The sequence below is a fragment of the Aulonocara sp. 'chitande type north' Nkhata Bay genome, linkage group LG10, assembly GCF_057382095.1.
Source record: "Aulonocara sp. 'chitande type north' Nkhata Bay isolate Kocher_YH1m ecotype deep benthic linkage group LG10, A_spYH_male_GT1.1, whole genome shotgun sequence".
Lineage (NCBI taxonomy): Eukaryota > Metazoa > Chordata > Actinopteri > Cichliformes > Cichlidae > Aulonocara > Aulonocara sp. 'chitande type north' Nkhata Bay.
The window spans coordinates 3,686,992-3,705,657 of NC_141353.1; the positions used below are offsets into that span (position 1 = coordinate 3,686,992).

Genomic DNA, 18,666 nt, shown 5'->3' on the forward strand with positions numbered 1-18,666 from the left:
TGAAGAGAAAAAAAATGTGCAAAAATCTGTTTCCTTCATTGATTGATGGTCTTACATGTGTGTATGTCTTTGTTACCTTACATTAAAACTTGCTGCTATGACATTAAATAAACCTCCAAACTTGCTGATGCAAAACTTGACGTGGAATTGATGTGGACACACGCATACCTGCACACACCCACTGACACCACACACTGATTTCAACTACAAGATAAACGAGTGGTTTATTACCGTCTTTCTTCTCAGAGTTGAGCTGAAAAGCCAGAGCATTATCGTCACAAGGTAGCAGCAGCAGTAACAACTTCATATTCTCCATGCTGAAGCCTTCTAAGGTTGTGTAACAAATGTGGTGGTTGTAATTTGCATATAACAGTAACATACAATAAAGTATTTATGGATTATGTAAACATGGCCGAAACCTTCATTAAACATAGGGTTAGTCTTTGAGTGTACTGCGCTCCTCATGGGAATGAGCTGCAGGAGCCTTCATACTGACACTTTGCTGCAAGAAGGAATCGTTGCTGAAGGGCTCCAGACTGTATCCATACTGAGAAGTCATCCAAATGCTTTACATCTCCTTCTGTACACACAGTAACCAGAGTACCAACAACAACAAAAGATGTATACTGTATTCTTGGCTTTTTCTTAGAGCAACCAACTAAAGTTCTCCTATCCAAGCAGCATACGGTGCATCAAAAAAATTGGACGGATGTGAATAATTAATGTGAGTAAAAATAAAGGTTTGTGCAATTTTTTGGGGCACTCAAGTGCAGCCCTGTGCACGGTGAGAAAGAGCAGCAGTGATGCAGGATCTGTTCTAAAGACATCCATGTACACAGTGCGGCACAAAATCTGCACAATTCGATGTATATTTGAAGAATGTAAAGCTACATCTGCCAGTATGTATCTGTGAAAATATGAAATGTGGTTTTGTCTCATAAAATCTGTTCATCCCTTCATTTTGCTATTGTCTTTTTTCCCCCTCTGTAGGTGTGAACACATTTTTTATAGATCTTCACGGCGCATTAATATGTTCCCGATAATCTTTTCTGGAATTCTGACACAGATTTGATGATTGCTTTCAAAAATAAATCCTGGACCTCTTCTTGTTCTAAGATACTTGATACATATTGACTCTGTTTGATAAATTGCACTAAAACAATGCATCTTTTCTCTTATATATTATTACAATGCAATTGTATTTTAAACCAAAACAAGACTACAGTAACGATTCAGCAGACACTGTTTCAGGTAGTCTAGTTTCACCAGAGAACATGCCCTCTGTGACATTATAGTCTAGGAATGAGGAGTGGTTAAATTAAATGGATCTTGACCTTTGCTCCACTCCTTCCTCTTCGGTCTGTACCTGGGTGATATACAGCCTGTGACAGGCAGCCTTCAGGCCTTGGAATCTCTCTCTCTCTCTCTCTCTCTCTCTCTCTCTCTCTCTCTCTCTCTCTCTATATATATATATATATATATATATATATATATATATATATATATATATATATATATATATATATATATATATATATATATATATATATATCTGATGTACCAGCAGGGCTTTGGCCAATCATGGGCCAGTATAGAGTTTATATAATCTGAATGTTGGACCTGAGGCCCCAAAAACTGAGACATGTTATATGTTTGATTATTTTTTGTTTACTTTTGAAATAAAAATGCATATTCGGTTATTTTTAAAACTCAATAAAGGCTATTTCGAGATTTTTAAGCTTGTTTATCTGACTTTTTAAAATAATATTAGGCATAAGCTACTTTTTCTATGTGTTGCCACAGCTCTGTAAACAATCCAGATGAAGTGTCTTTTACAATTATATATAATATTTTCTCAAAAGTGTTCTTCTAAAAAGGTGAACTCTACAATCCGGCGCTGACGGCTTCACGTCATCTAGTCCTTACCTATCACGGCTGGAGAGGGGGCGTGGCCTCGCTTTGCTAAGACGAACGCAGTTTAGCCAGCTAGCGAGTTAGCTTCCTGGAAATGGCCAGCTGGGGGAAAGTTACCGCTCTCCTGAGGGGTGTCTTGAGGAGCCCTCGATCTCTGAAAACCTTCGCACAGTACCGTACTGTCGGTCGCGGCATTGTGGCCTCTGTAATTGGCACCGGGGTTGTCTGTTATTACCGGTATCATGTAAACAACAGGACTCTGCCCTTCGCCGTTTATGCTAAGGAAGAAAAAGTAAGTAGACACTTCAGAAAGTTTCTGTCGTCAAAATTCACCGCAAACGAACAGTACCGCTCATATACCTGTCTGTGTTCCTTTAAAGTACGATGTTTCGTAATTACAAGTACAAGCGACACAATAATGTTAGTTGGATATCTACAAAAAGACCGTCCAAATTCATAGTGTCAATTAGTGCCCCCTAGCGGTGCTCACTGAAACTGTTTGTACTTATACACAGTGAATCTGTTCGTCTGACTTATTAGATATAATTTAATAAAATTAATTTTTAACTAACCACTCATTTGTCCATTTAATCATTAAACATATAAAGGGAGGTGCTGTCGAACATGTGTTCTGTAGCTTACATTGGTGTTTGTGCTCCTTGTGCTGTTGCAGGAAGATGCAGCTCCCCAGATGTCTGCAAGGAAAATCCGCTTCATCCAGTTTGCCTCAGTCGTCCATGAAGAGGAGCCCTACATGACCCCCAGAGACTTCCTATTCTCTGTGATGCTGGAGAAAGTTAATCGTAAGCAGCTCATACAGCGTACAACATGTCAAACAGCTCAAAGCCTTCCATAATCTACATCCCTGTTCTTTCTTAACTAAATATATATAGGATGTAATTTGCCAGGTCAAATGGTAGATTTAACTTTGCTAAATACTTTTTCATCCCCACTATGTGTCATGTATGTCAAAGAACAGTGCCCTTATTTTGTGAATCTTTCTAATGCGAATATAGTGAAACTTAAACTGCTCATGTTTACTGTGTTTAACTAATAAAAAAAATGCTGTGTGTGTGGGGATGGGTGAGTGTGGCCTATGGTGTACAGTGCTTTCATGTGTCAGTAAGACTGGACTAGACCATCTGTATGTATCCAAACCCAGACAGACCTCCCAAACATTTCAGATCAGTGGCCGTGCAGCAGTACGAGAAGACTGAGTGCAGTTCTGACTGGGAAGAGGAACCTCCATGTTCCCACAAAGCAAAACAGAGTAGTTTGTTGTGTGCATGGAACAACTTCACGTGCGCGGCTTGCCTCGTGCCTGTTATTGAATAATTTTGTGCTGTTCTGTTATCAACACATCTTCTCTGGTTTTTGCAGGAAAGCTGCAAAAGAAAATTTTAACCAAACAGGTACATTAACTTCCTAGCAGTGTGTAACCTGCACATGCAGACTTTTCTTTAGGCTAATGGTTCGTTTTATCCCGGCAGGATGTGAACGGTATGCTGGTGGCTGCCTCTAAAGCTCGTGCTGGTAATGATCTCTTCAGAAACTTGGGAGACAAAGGTAAGTTCTCAAAGGGGACTGCAATGCCATACCTTTTAATTGTCAGGTGGATCATCTGTTTAAATCCTCCCCCCAATTTCTCTATTCACTATAACACCAGAATGATCACCAGCTCCTTTTATCATTTTTTAAAGGTGTTGTTGAGCAGTAGTTCTCCAGGTTTTTCAGAAGTCTTTCAAAAGGTTTTCTTTGGACATTGGCTGCTTTTGTCAGTCATTTTCAGTCCAGGGCTCGTAGCTGATAATTTTTAGAGAAACGTTTTTACCCTCAGCTGTAAAAGAGTGATGGGGCATTGTCATGAGTGTGTGAATGCAATAACTCAAGAACAAGGCGTAGGATTTCAAAATTGATGCATCTATTAAAAACCTCAGGCGTTTTGGAGGATTTGTCACGTTTTGGGGCTGCATGTCAGCCGTGGTGTTCATTTCACTGACTGTTTTTCCTGATGACAACAGGACGATAACTAGATAAAAATGAATGCACAGTGATAAAATGTGTTGTCTATGATTAAAAACGAGATGTAAATGTTCTGGAGAGACGAGATCCAATCAGAAGTAATCCCGGGCATTAAGGTTACAATGTCTACAAACTCTGGTTTCATCTTATGTTCTGCATTTGCTTGCATGTTTGCACGTTTCAGTAAATGGCCTATTTCCCATTTTCCTTGCAAAATATAAAGAAAATGAGAGGTCCGCTTTAACCTGTCAGCAGACCATCAACAATCCACCTTTTCATGTTTAATGATAATCCTCTTTGTCAGTGTGTCCCCCTGTTTGTTATCTGAAATGCAGCACAGTGTATTTTATCTCTCACAGGTTTGATATCCTACACAGAGTATCTGTTCCTGCTGTCCATCCTGACCAGTAAGTCTCTCCAATAGTCCAAGCTCCTGCAGGAGATATTGTGCTGACTGGTTCACTCCATTCTGGACTGTTTATTTCTGATACTCTTTGTCTACGTGACATAACTACATAACTGCCCTACATTGTTATTGCAGAGCCGCGCACTGGATTTGATATAGCCTTCAAAATGCTCGACATTGATGGCAACGAGCATGTGGACAAAAAGGAGTTTTTGAAAGTAAGAGCTGTGATGTGTTAGGATGTGTTGACAATAAAAGCAGAAGTAGATTATAACAGATCATAATGAAGCAGTAAATTCATGGGCGGACTTATTATACAGGAATATTTGTTCTAAATATCTGTGTGCACTTAATTTCAAACTGTCGCCACTTTTAACGCTTCCTCATGTGCTACAACTCCTGCAGTTGTAAGTATGAACCAAGGCACCACGTGAAGGTGAGGGAGAGCTGTAGCTGCTCGAGTCTTGTATTTTATCTGTCGCTGCTTGAGTTTAGTGGATTTATTTAAAGTCACCTGACTTTTTTTTTTTTTGACTTTTCAACCAGACAGAGAAGATTTGTGTAGCACTCAGGCTTAGAACGATGGGCTTTTGTTTTAGACTGCATGTTGGCACGTCCTTCACCTTGTTATAGTTTCATGTTATGACTTGGTGAACAAGCCAAAGGCATTTAGTGAAAAGTAGAAGTGCATGGATTCTCATCTGCTCTGGTTTCTATCATGTGATTACATGAAAGCCACATCTCTAACTTGATAAGTGAACTGTACCACAGCTTTATATTTGTTTGGACTTGTCTTGTGACTGTTGTAAAGAGAAACCCCTTTTCAAACATGCTGTTTTTTATTTGTTTGTTTTTTGTATTGTCTGTTTGATAATGTAGGATGTTGCTCACACTTGGACAGCCAAACATTTTCAGTACAACTAGTTATTTTGATTAACTGGTTAACTTAAATTTAATTTATTTCTTCTTTTTGTTGCTGAAGCTCAAGAAAATCATGGGAAAAACTAAACTGCGAGCCCCGATAGATACTACAGAGGTGAGTGTTCATTGGTTGATGGGCTAGTTGAAAACATACAGGCTGATAACACTGGCCGAGGACCAGAAAGAATCATCTGTTTTCAAAAGTTTGCAGAAAATTTTAAAATACATGGTTGATTTTACACTTTTACATGCAAAACTTATAATTTTCACAAGTGCTCAATGTGTTTCCCTCTGGATGCACGGCATATGTCCATTCAATATTCAAACACGTCAAATGTGTACAGCTATGTGATACTCACAAATCCTGTCTTTCCAACAGTATGTGCTTCCATTCTCACCAAAACACTATGAAATCAGATGACTCTTCTTGACACACTTTGTATATTACTCTAGTTCTACCTCAAACATTAGCATGTTTTGTTTTGGGGGTTTTCATCAGTATTATGGTGTCATTTCTGCCACTTCACTTTGAATGTTAACACACATGATGTTGTTGAACACTGTCTGCATGTTACCCAGAAAACCACAGAAGAAGGAGAAGGTGTGAACACAACACTACAGGCCTACTTCTTTGGAAGGAAAGGGGACAACAAGTTGCAGTATAAGGACTTCTGCCGGTAGGGATACCCCCTAATAATCACAGTCATGTACTACAGAGCACATGACATTTTCTTTTTCATAAGTAGCAGCTCTGTATACAAATTTTACAATGTAACATTTCTGTCTTTTTGAAATCTCAGACATTGTCAATATTTGAATCTCACCTGTAAGGGATGTAGACGCTCCCTAAATCCTTTGCATGTAGAAATACTGTTTGAACATGTCGTTAGGCAAAGGCAAGGAAAAGAACAGTAAAGCTCATATTAGGCTTGAACTGCTTTCTTAAAAAAAAAAGGAGAGAGAAAGAAACTTAAGTTCTCCACGTGTTTCAGGAGCACACATTCTTTCTGCCCAATTTAACTCATCCAGCCAAAGGAGTGTTGAGCTCATACCATAGCGAGATAGTCGTCATCTTTCCATCTATTCGCAGTTCATAAGAATTTTTGCTTCTCCGATAGCTTTTGATCAGATTTTAGTGACACGTGCTAACAGTGATTACCTCATGGGTCTTCATTCAAACTGGGGTCAAGATCATATTTGTCATTTTCATAGTACAACTCTAATGCATACTACATAATGCTCGGGTCTTATTTTCTACAGTTGACAGGCTAACAAACCCTCCTGTGTCAGTGGCAGCTGAACTTCATTCAACCATGGCCTGCAATGACTTTGCCAAATTCTTCACTGAAAAAATCCAAAAAATTAGACAAGCAATTGGTACATCAACAGCAGATCCAGGATATGTACTGTGTCCACCAAAAAACTGTTTAAACACCATGAAACAGTTTCAACCTATTAACAGCAAAGACCTGGAGGACATCTTAGGTCAACTGAACTCCTCCTCCTGCTGTTTAGATGTCCTGCCAACAAGTTTTTTCAAAAAGGTCTCAAAGACTTTAGAGTCAGACCTGTTACAGATCGTCAACTTTTCTTTATTATCAGGTGTGTTTCCAGAATCACTAAAAACTGCTGTAATCAAACCTATACTGAAAAAGGACAATCTTGACAAGACACAAATGAACAACTACAGGCCGATCTCAAATCTCCCGTTTTTAAGTAAGATCATTGAAAAAGCAGTTTCTCAACAGCTCAGTTACTTCTTAAAACAGAATAATTGCTACGATGCCTTCCAGTCAGGTTTTAGACAGAACCACAGCACTGAAACCGCTCTGACCAAAGTGTTTAATGACATATGTCTGAATACAGACAGTGGAAAAATGTCAGTCCTAGTTTTACTGGATCTCAGTGCAGCATTTGATACAGTTGACCACAACATATTACTCAAACGACTGGAGAACTGGACAGGTCTTTCAGGAACTCTACTAAACTGGTTCAAAACATACGTAGAAAACAGGAAATACTTTGTATCAATAGGTAACTTCACATCTGAGCAGACAAGTATCACATGTGGAGTTCCCCAAGGTTCCATCTTGGGACCCCTTCTGTTTAACATCTACATGCTCCCACTGGCACAGATTATAAACAACAACAAAATAAACTATCATAGCTATGCAGATGACACACAAATATATATCACAATGTCACCAGGAGACCGAGGCCCTGTACAGGCTCTTGGTAAATGCATTGAGGAAATCAATGACTGGTTGTGCCACAATTTTCTCCAACTAAACAAAAACAAAACTGAGGTAATAGTCTTTGGCGCCAAAGAAAAACGATTACAGGTCACCAGAGAACTTCAATCTATACATCTAAAAACCACAAACCAGGCGAGAAATTTGGGTGTAGTGATGGATGCAGACCTAAACTTAGAAAAACACATTAAGACAATAACAAAGTCAGCTTACTATCACCTCAAGAATATATCAAGGATAAAAGATCTGATGTCTCAACAGGACCTGGAAAAACTAGTCCATGCATTCATCTTTAGTAGGCTTGATTACTGTAACAGCATCTTTACAGGTCTACCTAAAAAATCAGTCAGACAACTACAGCTCATTCAGAACTCTGCTGCTCGAGTCCTCACTAAGACCAAAAAAGTGGACCACATCAGTCCAGCTCTGAGGTCCTTACACTGGCTGCCTGTCCGTCAGAGGATAGACTTTAAAGTTCTGATGCTGGCCTATAAAGCTCTGAATGGTTTAGGACCAAAATACATCAATGACCTCCTGACCCAGTATGAACCATCCAGATCCCTCAGGTCATCTGGATCCGGTCTTTTATCAGTTCCCAGAGTCAGAACCAGACATGGAGAAGCTGCATTCAGCTTTTATGCTCCTTATATCTGGAACAAACTCCCAGAAAGCCTCAGATCAGCTGAAACACTCAGTTTATTTAAATCCAGGTTGAAGACTCACCTGTTCTCAGCTGCATTTGAATAAAGCACCAAATCCACACTTTAAGCTTAAATTTCAAAACTTACATTTAACTACTGATTTTATCTACTGTTCTGATTTTATCTGTTTTGATTTTATATACTGTTGTTTGTTTGTTTGTTAATTAGTTAGTTAGTTTATTTGCTTGTTTTATTCAATTTTAAATCATGCTTTTTATTTGTTCTTGTTTCTAATGTCTCTGTAAAGCACTTTGAATCACCTTGTTGTTGAATTGTGCTATACAAATAAACTTGCCTTGCCTTACTTAAACTGACCAAATTCTAACTTCTGAACAATATTCAATGGTTAACAGAAGATTCCTTATCCAGCTACCCATCTTCTTCCACTTATTAAGATTCTTCATGGTGATAAATCTTATGTGTTAACCTCCTAGGACCTGGTGTCCACATATGTGGACATCACATTTTGAGTTGTCTAAACCAGCGGTCCCCAACCTTTTTTGCACCACAAACCGGTTTAATGTCAGACAATATTTTCACGGACCGGCCTTTAAGGTGTCACGGATAAATACAACAAAATAAAATAATATGACTGAGACAAAAACTGTGGTATTTTGTAAATATAATAATAAACGTGAATTCACTGTGTAATTGTGTAACTTCATGAGCAGCGTCCTCCTGAAATGTGCCAATAACATCGAGAGTAACATCCTCATCTCTGCCCCTTAATGCTCTCTGGTCGCTATGGTGACGCGTAAATATTTCTTTCAAAATAAGACACACAGCTCCAACACGGGAAAAGACCCAGGGAAACAGAGTTAACGATAAAAAACACTGAAAACCATAAATTTCACGCCCGAGCCTCAAGTCTCACGGCCCGGTACCAAGTCTGTCTGGACCTTTCTGGCATGTTGTCATGTTACTTCTGACTAACTCAGATACTTTTATATGGTTGTGAAATACAGCCAACCAAATGACCAAAAGAATCTATACTTCACACATTACAATCACCTGTGAATTTTGATTAATTATGAGCCAGATGTGCTACTAAGCCACTGATGTTCTGATATAAATCTGTGTATTTTGTGGGGTTTTCCCTGTTGACCTTTTCAGTTTCTCTTTACTTGACCGGTCCACTGTGACTCCACTGTAGTCTGTGCTTTGAGTGGTCCATAACTAGAAAGGTGCTGTGACAGGCCAGCCAATCCCTAATGGAATAAGGATGTAGCAATTATGATTACCTAACTTTATGTAGCTGTACTTGAGGCTGAGGATACCAGAAGACCTCACTGTGCTGAATTTGTCTTTACTTTATCACTCCACTGTTACTTTTTGTGGAATTTCACCTTTTTATATAGTTGTTTTCTTTTTCTTTTCTTTTTTCCTTTCATTTGAATATAAAAATGTTGGACTTCACTGTGTGGTCTTCACCTGTGTCGCTGGCAAACCTCAGCAGGAGAACACTGGTGGGTCAGCCTTCTTTGTAATTAGTCTTTGTTGTTCAGGTTCATGGAGGACCTACAGGCTGAAGTCCAGGAGATGGAGTTTCTGCAGTTTTCCAAAGGTATGGACACCATGCGGAGGGAAGACTTTGCAGAATGGCTGCTACACTACACCAACGAAGAAGACAATGAAGTCTACTGGGAAAACATGAGGAAGAAGATAGCTGCGGGTCAGGTACAAGCACGCTTCCTCCACTCGGTGCCGTCAGAATAGGATTTGTTGTGGCCTGAAAGTCAGCTGTCATGTTTTCTTTTGTAGAGTATCACATTCGATGAGTTCAAAGCCTTCTGCCTGTTCACCAACAACCTGGAAGATTTTGCCTTCTCAATGAAAATGGTCACAGAAGCCAACCGTCCTGTGGGCATGGGTACGGTTTCTCTGTCGGTTAGATCAGTCTGTAGTTTTCTTCCAATCTTCCAGACATAGATTTATTTATTTTTTTTCTTCTCCCTACAGCCCAGTTCAAGCGAGCTGTGACGATTGCCACAGGCCACGAACTCTCCGAGAACGTGCTGGACACAGTGTTTAAGCTTTTCGACGTAGATGGAGACAACTGCCTGAGCCACAAGGAGTTCATTGGTGTGATGAATGACCGAGTACTGCGGGGTCTAAAGGTACTCTCCCCATCTTCTTAGACTGTTTTGTGTCCATAAAACACTGACTTTTCTACTTTGTCACCATGTTTAAGTGAAGTGAATGCCTCTCTCACCTCCATGTGTTAAATATAAAACTGTAAAAGCCTGATGTGTGGGTACAGATATAAGACACTTATCAAAGATCGTCAGTGCTCCTCTAACTGTAGTGTAGATCACACTGAAGTACACAAACACTAAGGCACATCGTTAACTCATGTCATCCATGTGCAACATTGTCTATCACTAAGAACTACTTACTTACACAAGTTTATTTAAAAAGGGCACATGAACATATTAGACTGGACTGTTAGCTTTTGGTTGCCAAGGTCCATCCATCTCAGGGTCTGTTCCAGTTGTTCATTTTGTTTAAGGAGTGAAGTGACGCTGACGTATCTGTGCAGCCATAAGAAGAAGTGTTTGAATTCTCTGAATACTAACCAAGGCGCTTCAGTGCTTACTTGCCGTCCCAGAATTTATAGCGACAAATCATCCGACCATTCCTGGAAACGATCAACTAAAACAATAGTGGCATACATCTGCAAATGTTCATTAGAAGCATAACCTGCTAAAATGTTTTGAATTTTCAGCAGCAGTCTGTTAACTCCACTGTCGAACTCTGAACGTCGCGCTGCTGTAAGAAAATCTGATTCTCGTCCAGTTGCTGCCTCGCATGAAAAACGTAGATTTACAAGCTTTCTGAATCCAGATGATGAGCTATGTTACTGATCTAATTCCGTTCAGGCTTCTGTAAAATTCAGTTAGTAAGCTTCATTTTCTATTGCTGTTTTAAGGATCATCATTAATCATTTTTTTTACTTTTATTGAGCCGGCCATAAATCTACTGAATAAAGCATCGTGTGAAATGGTGCTTAAGTCGATTAACTGCAGGATCTGCTTTCAAAATATTCTGGCTTCACTGTTGTACAGACAGCCGAGGAGACGGTGGAGCATTCCAGCTCTTCTGGCCAGCCTAGGTCAACTTTTATTTTTAGCAGACATGAGTGTGTCTCATTTAACTAAGAGTTGTATTTATTTTCCTTACATAAACTGATTCTTATTGCACTCTATACAACATGTCACATTTACACAAGCACTGTCTTCTATGCTTTTAAGTGCTTACTAACTATCATTCACACACCGATGGATGCCCAAGGATATTCGGCACACAGACTGGGGGAGCCAGGGATCGAACCTCCAACCTCCCGATCAGTAGAGGACCTGCTCTATCTCCTGAGCTACATCCACCCCTTAATTAGCTAACCAAAGCGAGTTAAAGTAGTGGGCACACTGCTCAACATGTCATATATTTACATCCTAATTGGTGTCCCTGGGATTACATGTACTGTAGAAACAACTGCCATCATTTGACTTTAATCATGGCAAAAATACAAATTGTTTATTAGCAATAGATATTTTACATATCACTCCTAGGCTGCATGCTAATGCTCGTCTCCCAGAACCGTTGGTGTGATGCACAGTGTCTTGCCCTCAGGTGCAGCCTCAAAATGGCATCTCTGGCTACTGGAAGTGTGTGAAGCGGGAGACCCTGAAGGCAGCCCAGGAGGCCCTGGTAGACGGCGGGTGTCCCATCTGAAGCACTGATATGCACCGTGATCATGCTCACCACTTCTGTCTTTTCTTCAGTTGTATGAATGAAATTAATAACTGCATGTAAATGAATATAGGTTTATACCACTGTCTTTGTAAAAGTATGTTTACAGCTAAACACATTTTGGTTTGATATTAGTTAAAGCTCTTTGGGTTTGCTTGTGGTGTTTACAATATTACATATAATTGTTTGGTCAAGCATTTTATCCTGTATGGCTGATCACTATTAAACATTCACATGCACTTAAGGAGCAGGACTGCAGTCAACATTTCCTGTAAAAGTGACTTATTCATGAAAGTGAGAATCCTGGTTGCACTGAACAGTGTAACAGATTAGAGGATCCTGCCATGAATACACACATTTCTCATTTTCTGTGCACACTAGTCAGAGTGATTTATTCTCATGGACACAAATGCAAATTTTTACCAGTGCTAAGAAGCTGGCTTGGTTTTTACATGTACTTCTTTTTTTACTCCTGAGCATTAATGTGATTACCAGAGATCAGTCATGTGAGTAAATAGTGGGTAAACAGCAGTCTGGCATAAATCACTTCCAAGATGACAGACATGTGTAATCTGTCTAATGTCACATTCTCAACATGCTAAATAGCAGCAACTATTTGTTGTGACTGCTCATGCTGTTGTTTACCGGTGACTCACCAAAGCATTTTACAGCTGAGTGCGCACATCTCGAAATGAATGTCGGGCCTCCCACTTTCAACAGTAACAGAGCAGCTGCTATTTACTTAAATTCTGGAGTAACCAGCGGGGTGTACTGTGAAGTTAATGGTTTAGCTATGTTGAAACTCCGTTTTGTGTCACATAAATGGCTTTTTTACCTGGCTAAATCAGCAAGGTGTTATGTTTGGAGTTTCCATATGAAATGGGTTAGAAGCCAATATTACAGTATGTATTATTAAGCACAATATAGAACGTCTGCTGGAAAATGTTTTATATACGCAAATTGTATTTTGCTCGTTTGTGTTGTTGTGTTTGCACATCTCTGTTGCTTGTGGGGCTCGCACACAAGAATTTCACTCGCATGTGCTGTGCCAGTGTGTCTGCACATGTGATGTGACAATAAAAGTGATTTGATTTGATTTGTTGTACCTAACTAAAACCACTCAATGAAGCATAAACTATGCATTCCATTGTCATGGGAATGCGCATGTATTAATTTGGAGATTCAGAAAACATGTTTTGTTTATGGTATATATATATATATATACATACATACAATTCACTACTTTGATATTAAAATGTATACACTTTAAAGCTCCAGAACTCCAGCTGTCACCTTAGAAACGAACAGCACCAAAGAGCACACTTGGCAATTACAATTATTAGCTTAAATGGAAATTTTTTACCGCATCTATGCACTGAATTACCAGCAGTGTTTTAGTTTTTATATTCTTTATAGATTTTAAACAACCACTGTATTATTGGCTGATAATGTCTCTGTCACTCAGCGATCATTTTGTGGGGAAGAACAATCACATGGTACATAAAACACCCCCTTTTCTATGTGTGTGCCCACAGACCCTGAAGCAGAAAGCACAGCCCAACAGATAATACCACCATTGTGGTACCCAAAAGCCTGGACGTGTTGAATTTCATTCGTAGTACACCCCTCAGGCTGTTCATACTACTGCAGCCAGGTCACCTAAGTGCATGTAAATACACATTGTTCAGTTTGTTTACAACCCTGCTAATAGTGGTTTGTGGAAAAGATTCTAATCATGCCAGTGAGCTGGTGTGGGATTTCCCTATTTTTCCTGTCAAAAATATTTATCTAATAAAGTTTTATATAAATGCACAACTGAGGCTTCCAACGGTCATTAGTAGAAAAGCGGCAAAGTGACTAAGTTTTAACTACATTGTCATTTATTGTAGAATTGACCTGTTAAGATCACATGAGTATGTGGGTTAACCATTGAAGATTGTGATGCTAATAATTTTACCATACATAGAATTTAAAAAGTAAATAGACAAAACAAGCTTACTTGCATGATAGAAGAACTAATTAGTGACTGATGCCAGGGTTATCAGTGAATACAGCATACACAGCTACAATACAATAAAATTACATTGAGCATGAAGCCATCTTTGGTCTTCTCATCACTATAAACAAATACATAGAAATTTGTATTGTATCAAAAATAGAAATTACATAGCCATATTGAAAGAAAATTCACATTTTTGACACACAATATAAAGAGAATAACAAGTGACGTATTGTAAGGTTTACATTTTTCTCCCCTTGGCTTTAAGGACCCAATGGTTTTAACATTTTTTGAACATTCGTTTTTAAAGAATTGCATCATTCTGTCAAACCATGTAAAAAGTATCCTGCATCTGTGTCAGACAGGATGCAAAAACCAACAACAAAAAAAAGATCAGATTGTCATTGTTAGGGGGGGGGGAAAAAAGTGTGTGCTTTTAATCCTGGGCTTTTTGAAATGAGGCCTCTACCACACTAGGAAAAAAAATAAATAGATTTTTTTGGGGGTTTTTTTTGTTTTTTTAAAAGGATGGAGAGAGATTGGGTCGAGACTTGATTCGATCACGATGCAGCCCCGATGCTCAGACGTTTCCCTCCTCTCGTGAGTGAGTCTTGTCTCGAGTTACCGGTCTTTGTGTAGTGGTCCTCCTGGGCTTCAGAGTTATTTGGCTCTTGGAGGCACACATGATGAACTACAGCCAAAGTGGACCTCTGCTTGAGATTATAGGTAAGTGCTTTCACTGTGTTTTAATCCACTGTGGAAAAAGAAGAAAGCCATGTAAGAATATCAAACAGCAGAGTGACACAGGGATTCTTTGTCCCACAGCTCAGACCTGATATTGAGATGCATCTAATACATACAGGTAACTCCACATTCAAAAATATTCTCCTCACACAGTAACATCAAGAAGATATCTGATATCATTCTAAAAGAGAACAAAGAGGCTAAAAACATTACAAGGCTCATGTAGATGAATTTTTAAGAAACAAAGTTGTGCCACAGATGGTGTGCCCCCACAGAGCCCTGCTCACAGCATCATGAGATTACATGAAATCTCCAATGAGACATCAGGTTGTCTAATGCCTAACATACACTAACACTGAAATCTGGTGCCTTCTAACATCTAAAGACAACTTATCAGAAGTCAAAAGTTTTAGTCATGTATTATTCCATCACTTTTGATTCTGTCTGAGCTCTGGCCAAGTCATATGAGCACCTCAGACCTGATGATGGGAGTGTGCCACAACTTCAGCAAAACTATCAAGTCGTCATAAGGAGATTTCATCCATTTCTAACACTGAAATCACTAGTGTAGCAGTTTACACATTTGCTTAGTTCAATTCCAGCCAGAGACTAATACATTTTCGGGTTGCATGTGGCGTAGTGACCCCTCGTGACAAGGAAGAGTTGAAAGTAACTCAACAGTGTCACTGAAATCATCAGAGAAATTGGCTGGGCAAAGCTAGCACCTACAAATTATTTTTTTTCCCAAATTGGTCAAAAAAACAAAACAAAAACCTTGTCTGACATCTACCACCAAAGATATTCTAATTTCTAGAATAGTGTTGAAGAAATATTAACACACAAGTTGTTTAACAAATGTTTATATATAACATTTGTTAAACAATTTGGGCTGCAGTTACCCTATAAAAGCACATGTGAAACCATATGCCTGCACTTGTCTGCCATTTTTATTTATTTTTAACTGCTTTTGATAGTTGCTTTAACACTCGCTGATAAAGTTCTGCTATAAAACAAAGAGGCCTGCTCCTCTCAGGTTTTTCTCACCATTCACTGCCAAAAGGATGGAGGGTCAAGGGTCGTTCTCCTTCTTTACTGTCACATCTCCTTCTCCAGCTAGGATGGTTGAGATCTCACCCTGCATGAAGGCCCAAGGCACAGTGGATCCGGCCAGGGGGCAGCGTTCTCCGCTGGGGCAGTAAACCTCTCCTCCTTGACCTTGGCTGCGGATGAACCCTCGGGTGCAGGGGAAGCAGAACTTGTGGTGCGGGACTGAGGGACACTGGACAAAGTGAGTGTCCTCCAGGCGCTCTCTGCAGAGGGTGCAGCAAAGCAGGGTGCCTGGGGTGCTACTTGTAGACTCCCCAGTGTTTGTGTTGTTACTTTGTCCTCCAGTGCTCAGACCCTGCCCTACAGCTGCCTGAGAGACTGAGGTGGAGGGAGTCGAGGGGCTGCTGCTGCTGGGGCGCCCAGCTGAGGAGGAGTGGGCTGTGGACATACTGGGGCTCTCTCTGGCCATGTGACTGGAACTCAGGCCATCTGCCACTCCCATAAGTGCTGAGATGGGTGAAGGCTGGTTGTGTAGACGAGGTGGGCCCTCTTGAGGTACAGCCATGCCAGGAAGAGGTTCCATGCCTGAGTACGTGCCCCGGGGCCAGGGCTCCCTCACAGGGTGTTCGGCCCTTCCCTCACTCTCTCCGTTCTCAGAGCCTGGAGAAGCCTTTCGGCGCCTGGTGGTGCCCTTGGCTGGTCCGGGGCGTCCAGGAGCTGCCAAAGACAGCACTGGGTCTGGCTGTGGCAGAACCTCTGGGATTGGAGGCTCTTTAAACATACGCACACCATCATTCAACAGCTCAGACAGCCCACGCCAGTCTCCGGTGCCTTGCCGTTTCTCATATTCCACGTAGCGCAGCCCAGAGTTTACTGCCTTACCAGCATCTTTGGCGGAGTCACGGAACATCTGCCTGACCAGATCTGGAACTCCTGAGTAGATCATTCCAGAGCCAGAGGGATACTCCGCGAACACCCTCAGCTCAAACTCTGGAGTAGCGCTAGCATCAAAGGCCAGAACACGCCCCATCAGATTATGGTCTTTCCTGAAGCGCACATTGAAGGGGACACAGCTGCTGAGAGCTACCAGCACATCCCGAACTGCTTTGGGACGGTTAGGCCAGCCTTCCACTCTACTACGAGCCACCTCATTCAGTTCAGCCATTACTTCACTGTTCCTCCACACTGCCGGATCTATGCCCACTAGAGTAGAAGTGCTAGGTCCCATACCCAGGGACACAGCCTGTCTTCTGCCACTGTCGCTTATTATGGGGCCAGCTGAGACGGCAATAGGAGCGGCCCCAGCTCTCGTGCTTGTTAATGGGGTTAAAATCCCATGAGAAGCTGTTGCTACTAGCCCCTGAGCTATCAAGGCATGGGGTATGGTGTTATGAAGACTAGAAACTACCCCAGGCATAGCCCGACGAGTGTTCGGGCTCTGTCGGCTGCCCTCTGACAAAGCTACATCTTCAGCTCTATGCAGACCATTGGGGAGGCGAGAAGAAGCCCCATACTCACCCCTCCCCCGGTCTACACGCTCTCCGTGATGCCGCCCCGCTTCAAGGGGCCCAGCAGAGCTGGGTTTGCCCTGCTGTGGACCAGGGGACCTGCCGTCTAAAACTCCGTGAGTGCTCTTCAGCTGCCTGGCAGTTTCAATGAGGAGTTCTATCCGGTCTGCGCCGTCGTAGTTGACACAACCCCGGCATACAGCTTCGCTGAACTCCCACAGCATAGCCCAAGGCATCTTGGGCAGGTCGCAGAGGTAGCACCATTGCCGTCTCGAGGAAGACTGCGAGGCGGAGGACATGTTGTTTACAGGCCCTCGACCAAACTTTCTTCGGAGGCCTACACGTTACGGACTACGTTTTGCAGCGATTCTTCAGTCCTCCGACACCATTCGCCACATACTGCGGATTTTACAACAGAAAATAACAAAAAACTAAGTTCAAAATCCGACTACTGGCGGTAACATTCAAAACTTAACGACGTCTTCTTTCTCGTTTGTTCGTGTCAGCCTGTGTGGAAGGAAGTAAAATGTTATAAGACACCGGAAACACCTACGCGGCCAGGGCTCAGAGCACTATGGGAGACGTAGTTTCTCTTTAAAGCCATTGTTTCTTATTTTCTAGATTTTTAATATTAAATTTCTTTTGAGCAACAAAGTAATCAGACCACATAGAAACGGAACAGTTGTAAACAATTAGTAAAGGGAAAAATTCAGAGGGACTACTTTACTGGCGACAAGATACATAAGTAGCGGAGATACTGACGCTAGTCGGATGCGTTTTTCTGTGAAACCTCAGTTTAACTGGAGCTGGTTTGTTTTGGGATGGGAGACAGAAAACACGGCTTGTGTTGCGGTTACTTTGATTAACAGAGGACAGGCAGTCTTGGTGCTGTAATGCTGGAGACATATGAGAAATATTATATATATATATACTCCACTTCCTGCACAGACGTGACAGTTTCAAACTCAGCTTCACTGGGATGATGAGAGGTCACATAGTGAAAATCTCCAGTGGGAACGATGTACTTTGCATTAAGATTCGTCTCTTTCACAGTGGTAACAGGGAAACTGATTCTTCTACAACATATATATATATATATTTTTTTTTAATAGAAGAATAACTCTGGAGAATAATCTTATAAGGACAATAGAAATAGGTTTGCATTGAACAAATCGCAGGGTATATTTTTCTATACCTATTTCTTGAGATGTATAAAAAGTTACAATAATTAATGTTCATATTATCTATGCTCAAAGTTCAAAAATTATGTCAGTAAATAATCCTTGTGAGCTGAAAGCTGATTGTTTTTTCTGTTGTCAGTGAGAGTGGATATTCATATGGTCTCAGGTACACAGCTCTGAGTAGCAACTTTGCCCACCTGCAGGGCAGTTAGGACAGGCAG

The 18,666-nt window shown here is 40.9% G+C and overlaps 2 protein-coding genes across 2 annotated transcripts; one reads left to right on the top strand and one right to left on the bottom strand.

Annotated features, from left to right (window-relative positions):
* Positions 1-1,939: 1,939 nt before the first annotated feature.
* Positions 1,940-13,781, top strand: micu2 (mitochondrial calcium uptake 2). Its single transcript, XM_086307850.1, has 12 exons — positions 1,940-2,206; positions 2,588-2,717; positions 3,295-3,326; positions 3,405-3,480; positions 4,296-4,343; positions 4,478-4,560; positions 5,325-5,378; positions 5,843-5,940; positions 9,722-9,893; positions 9,978-10,086; positions 10,176-10,333; positions 11,847-13,781. The coding sequence occupies exons 1-12, from the start codon at positions 2,009-2,011 to the stop codon at positions 11,946-11,948; spliced, it is 1,260 nt and encodes a 419-aa protein (XP_086163976.1). The 5' UTR covers positions 1,940-2,008; the 3' UTR covers positions 11,949-13,781.
* Positions 13,782-13,828: 47 nt separating this feature from the next.
* Positions 13,829-17,806, bottom strand: LOC147320041 (interferon regulatory factor 2-binding protein 1-like). Its single transcript, XM_086307849.1, has 2 exons — positions 15,754-17,806; positions 13,829-14,719 (listed from the first exon to the last, which is right to left on the bottom strand). Exon 1 carries the CDS (start codon positions 17,561-17,563, stop codon positions 15,779-15,781), a length of 1,785 nt encoding a protein of 594 aa, XP_086163975.1. The 5' UTR covers positions 17,564-17,806; the 3' UTR covers positions 13,829-14,719; positions 15,754-15,778.
* Between the last annotated feature and the right edge of the window lie 860 nt (positions 17,807-18,666).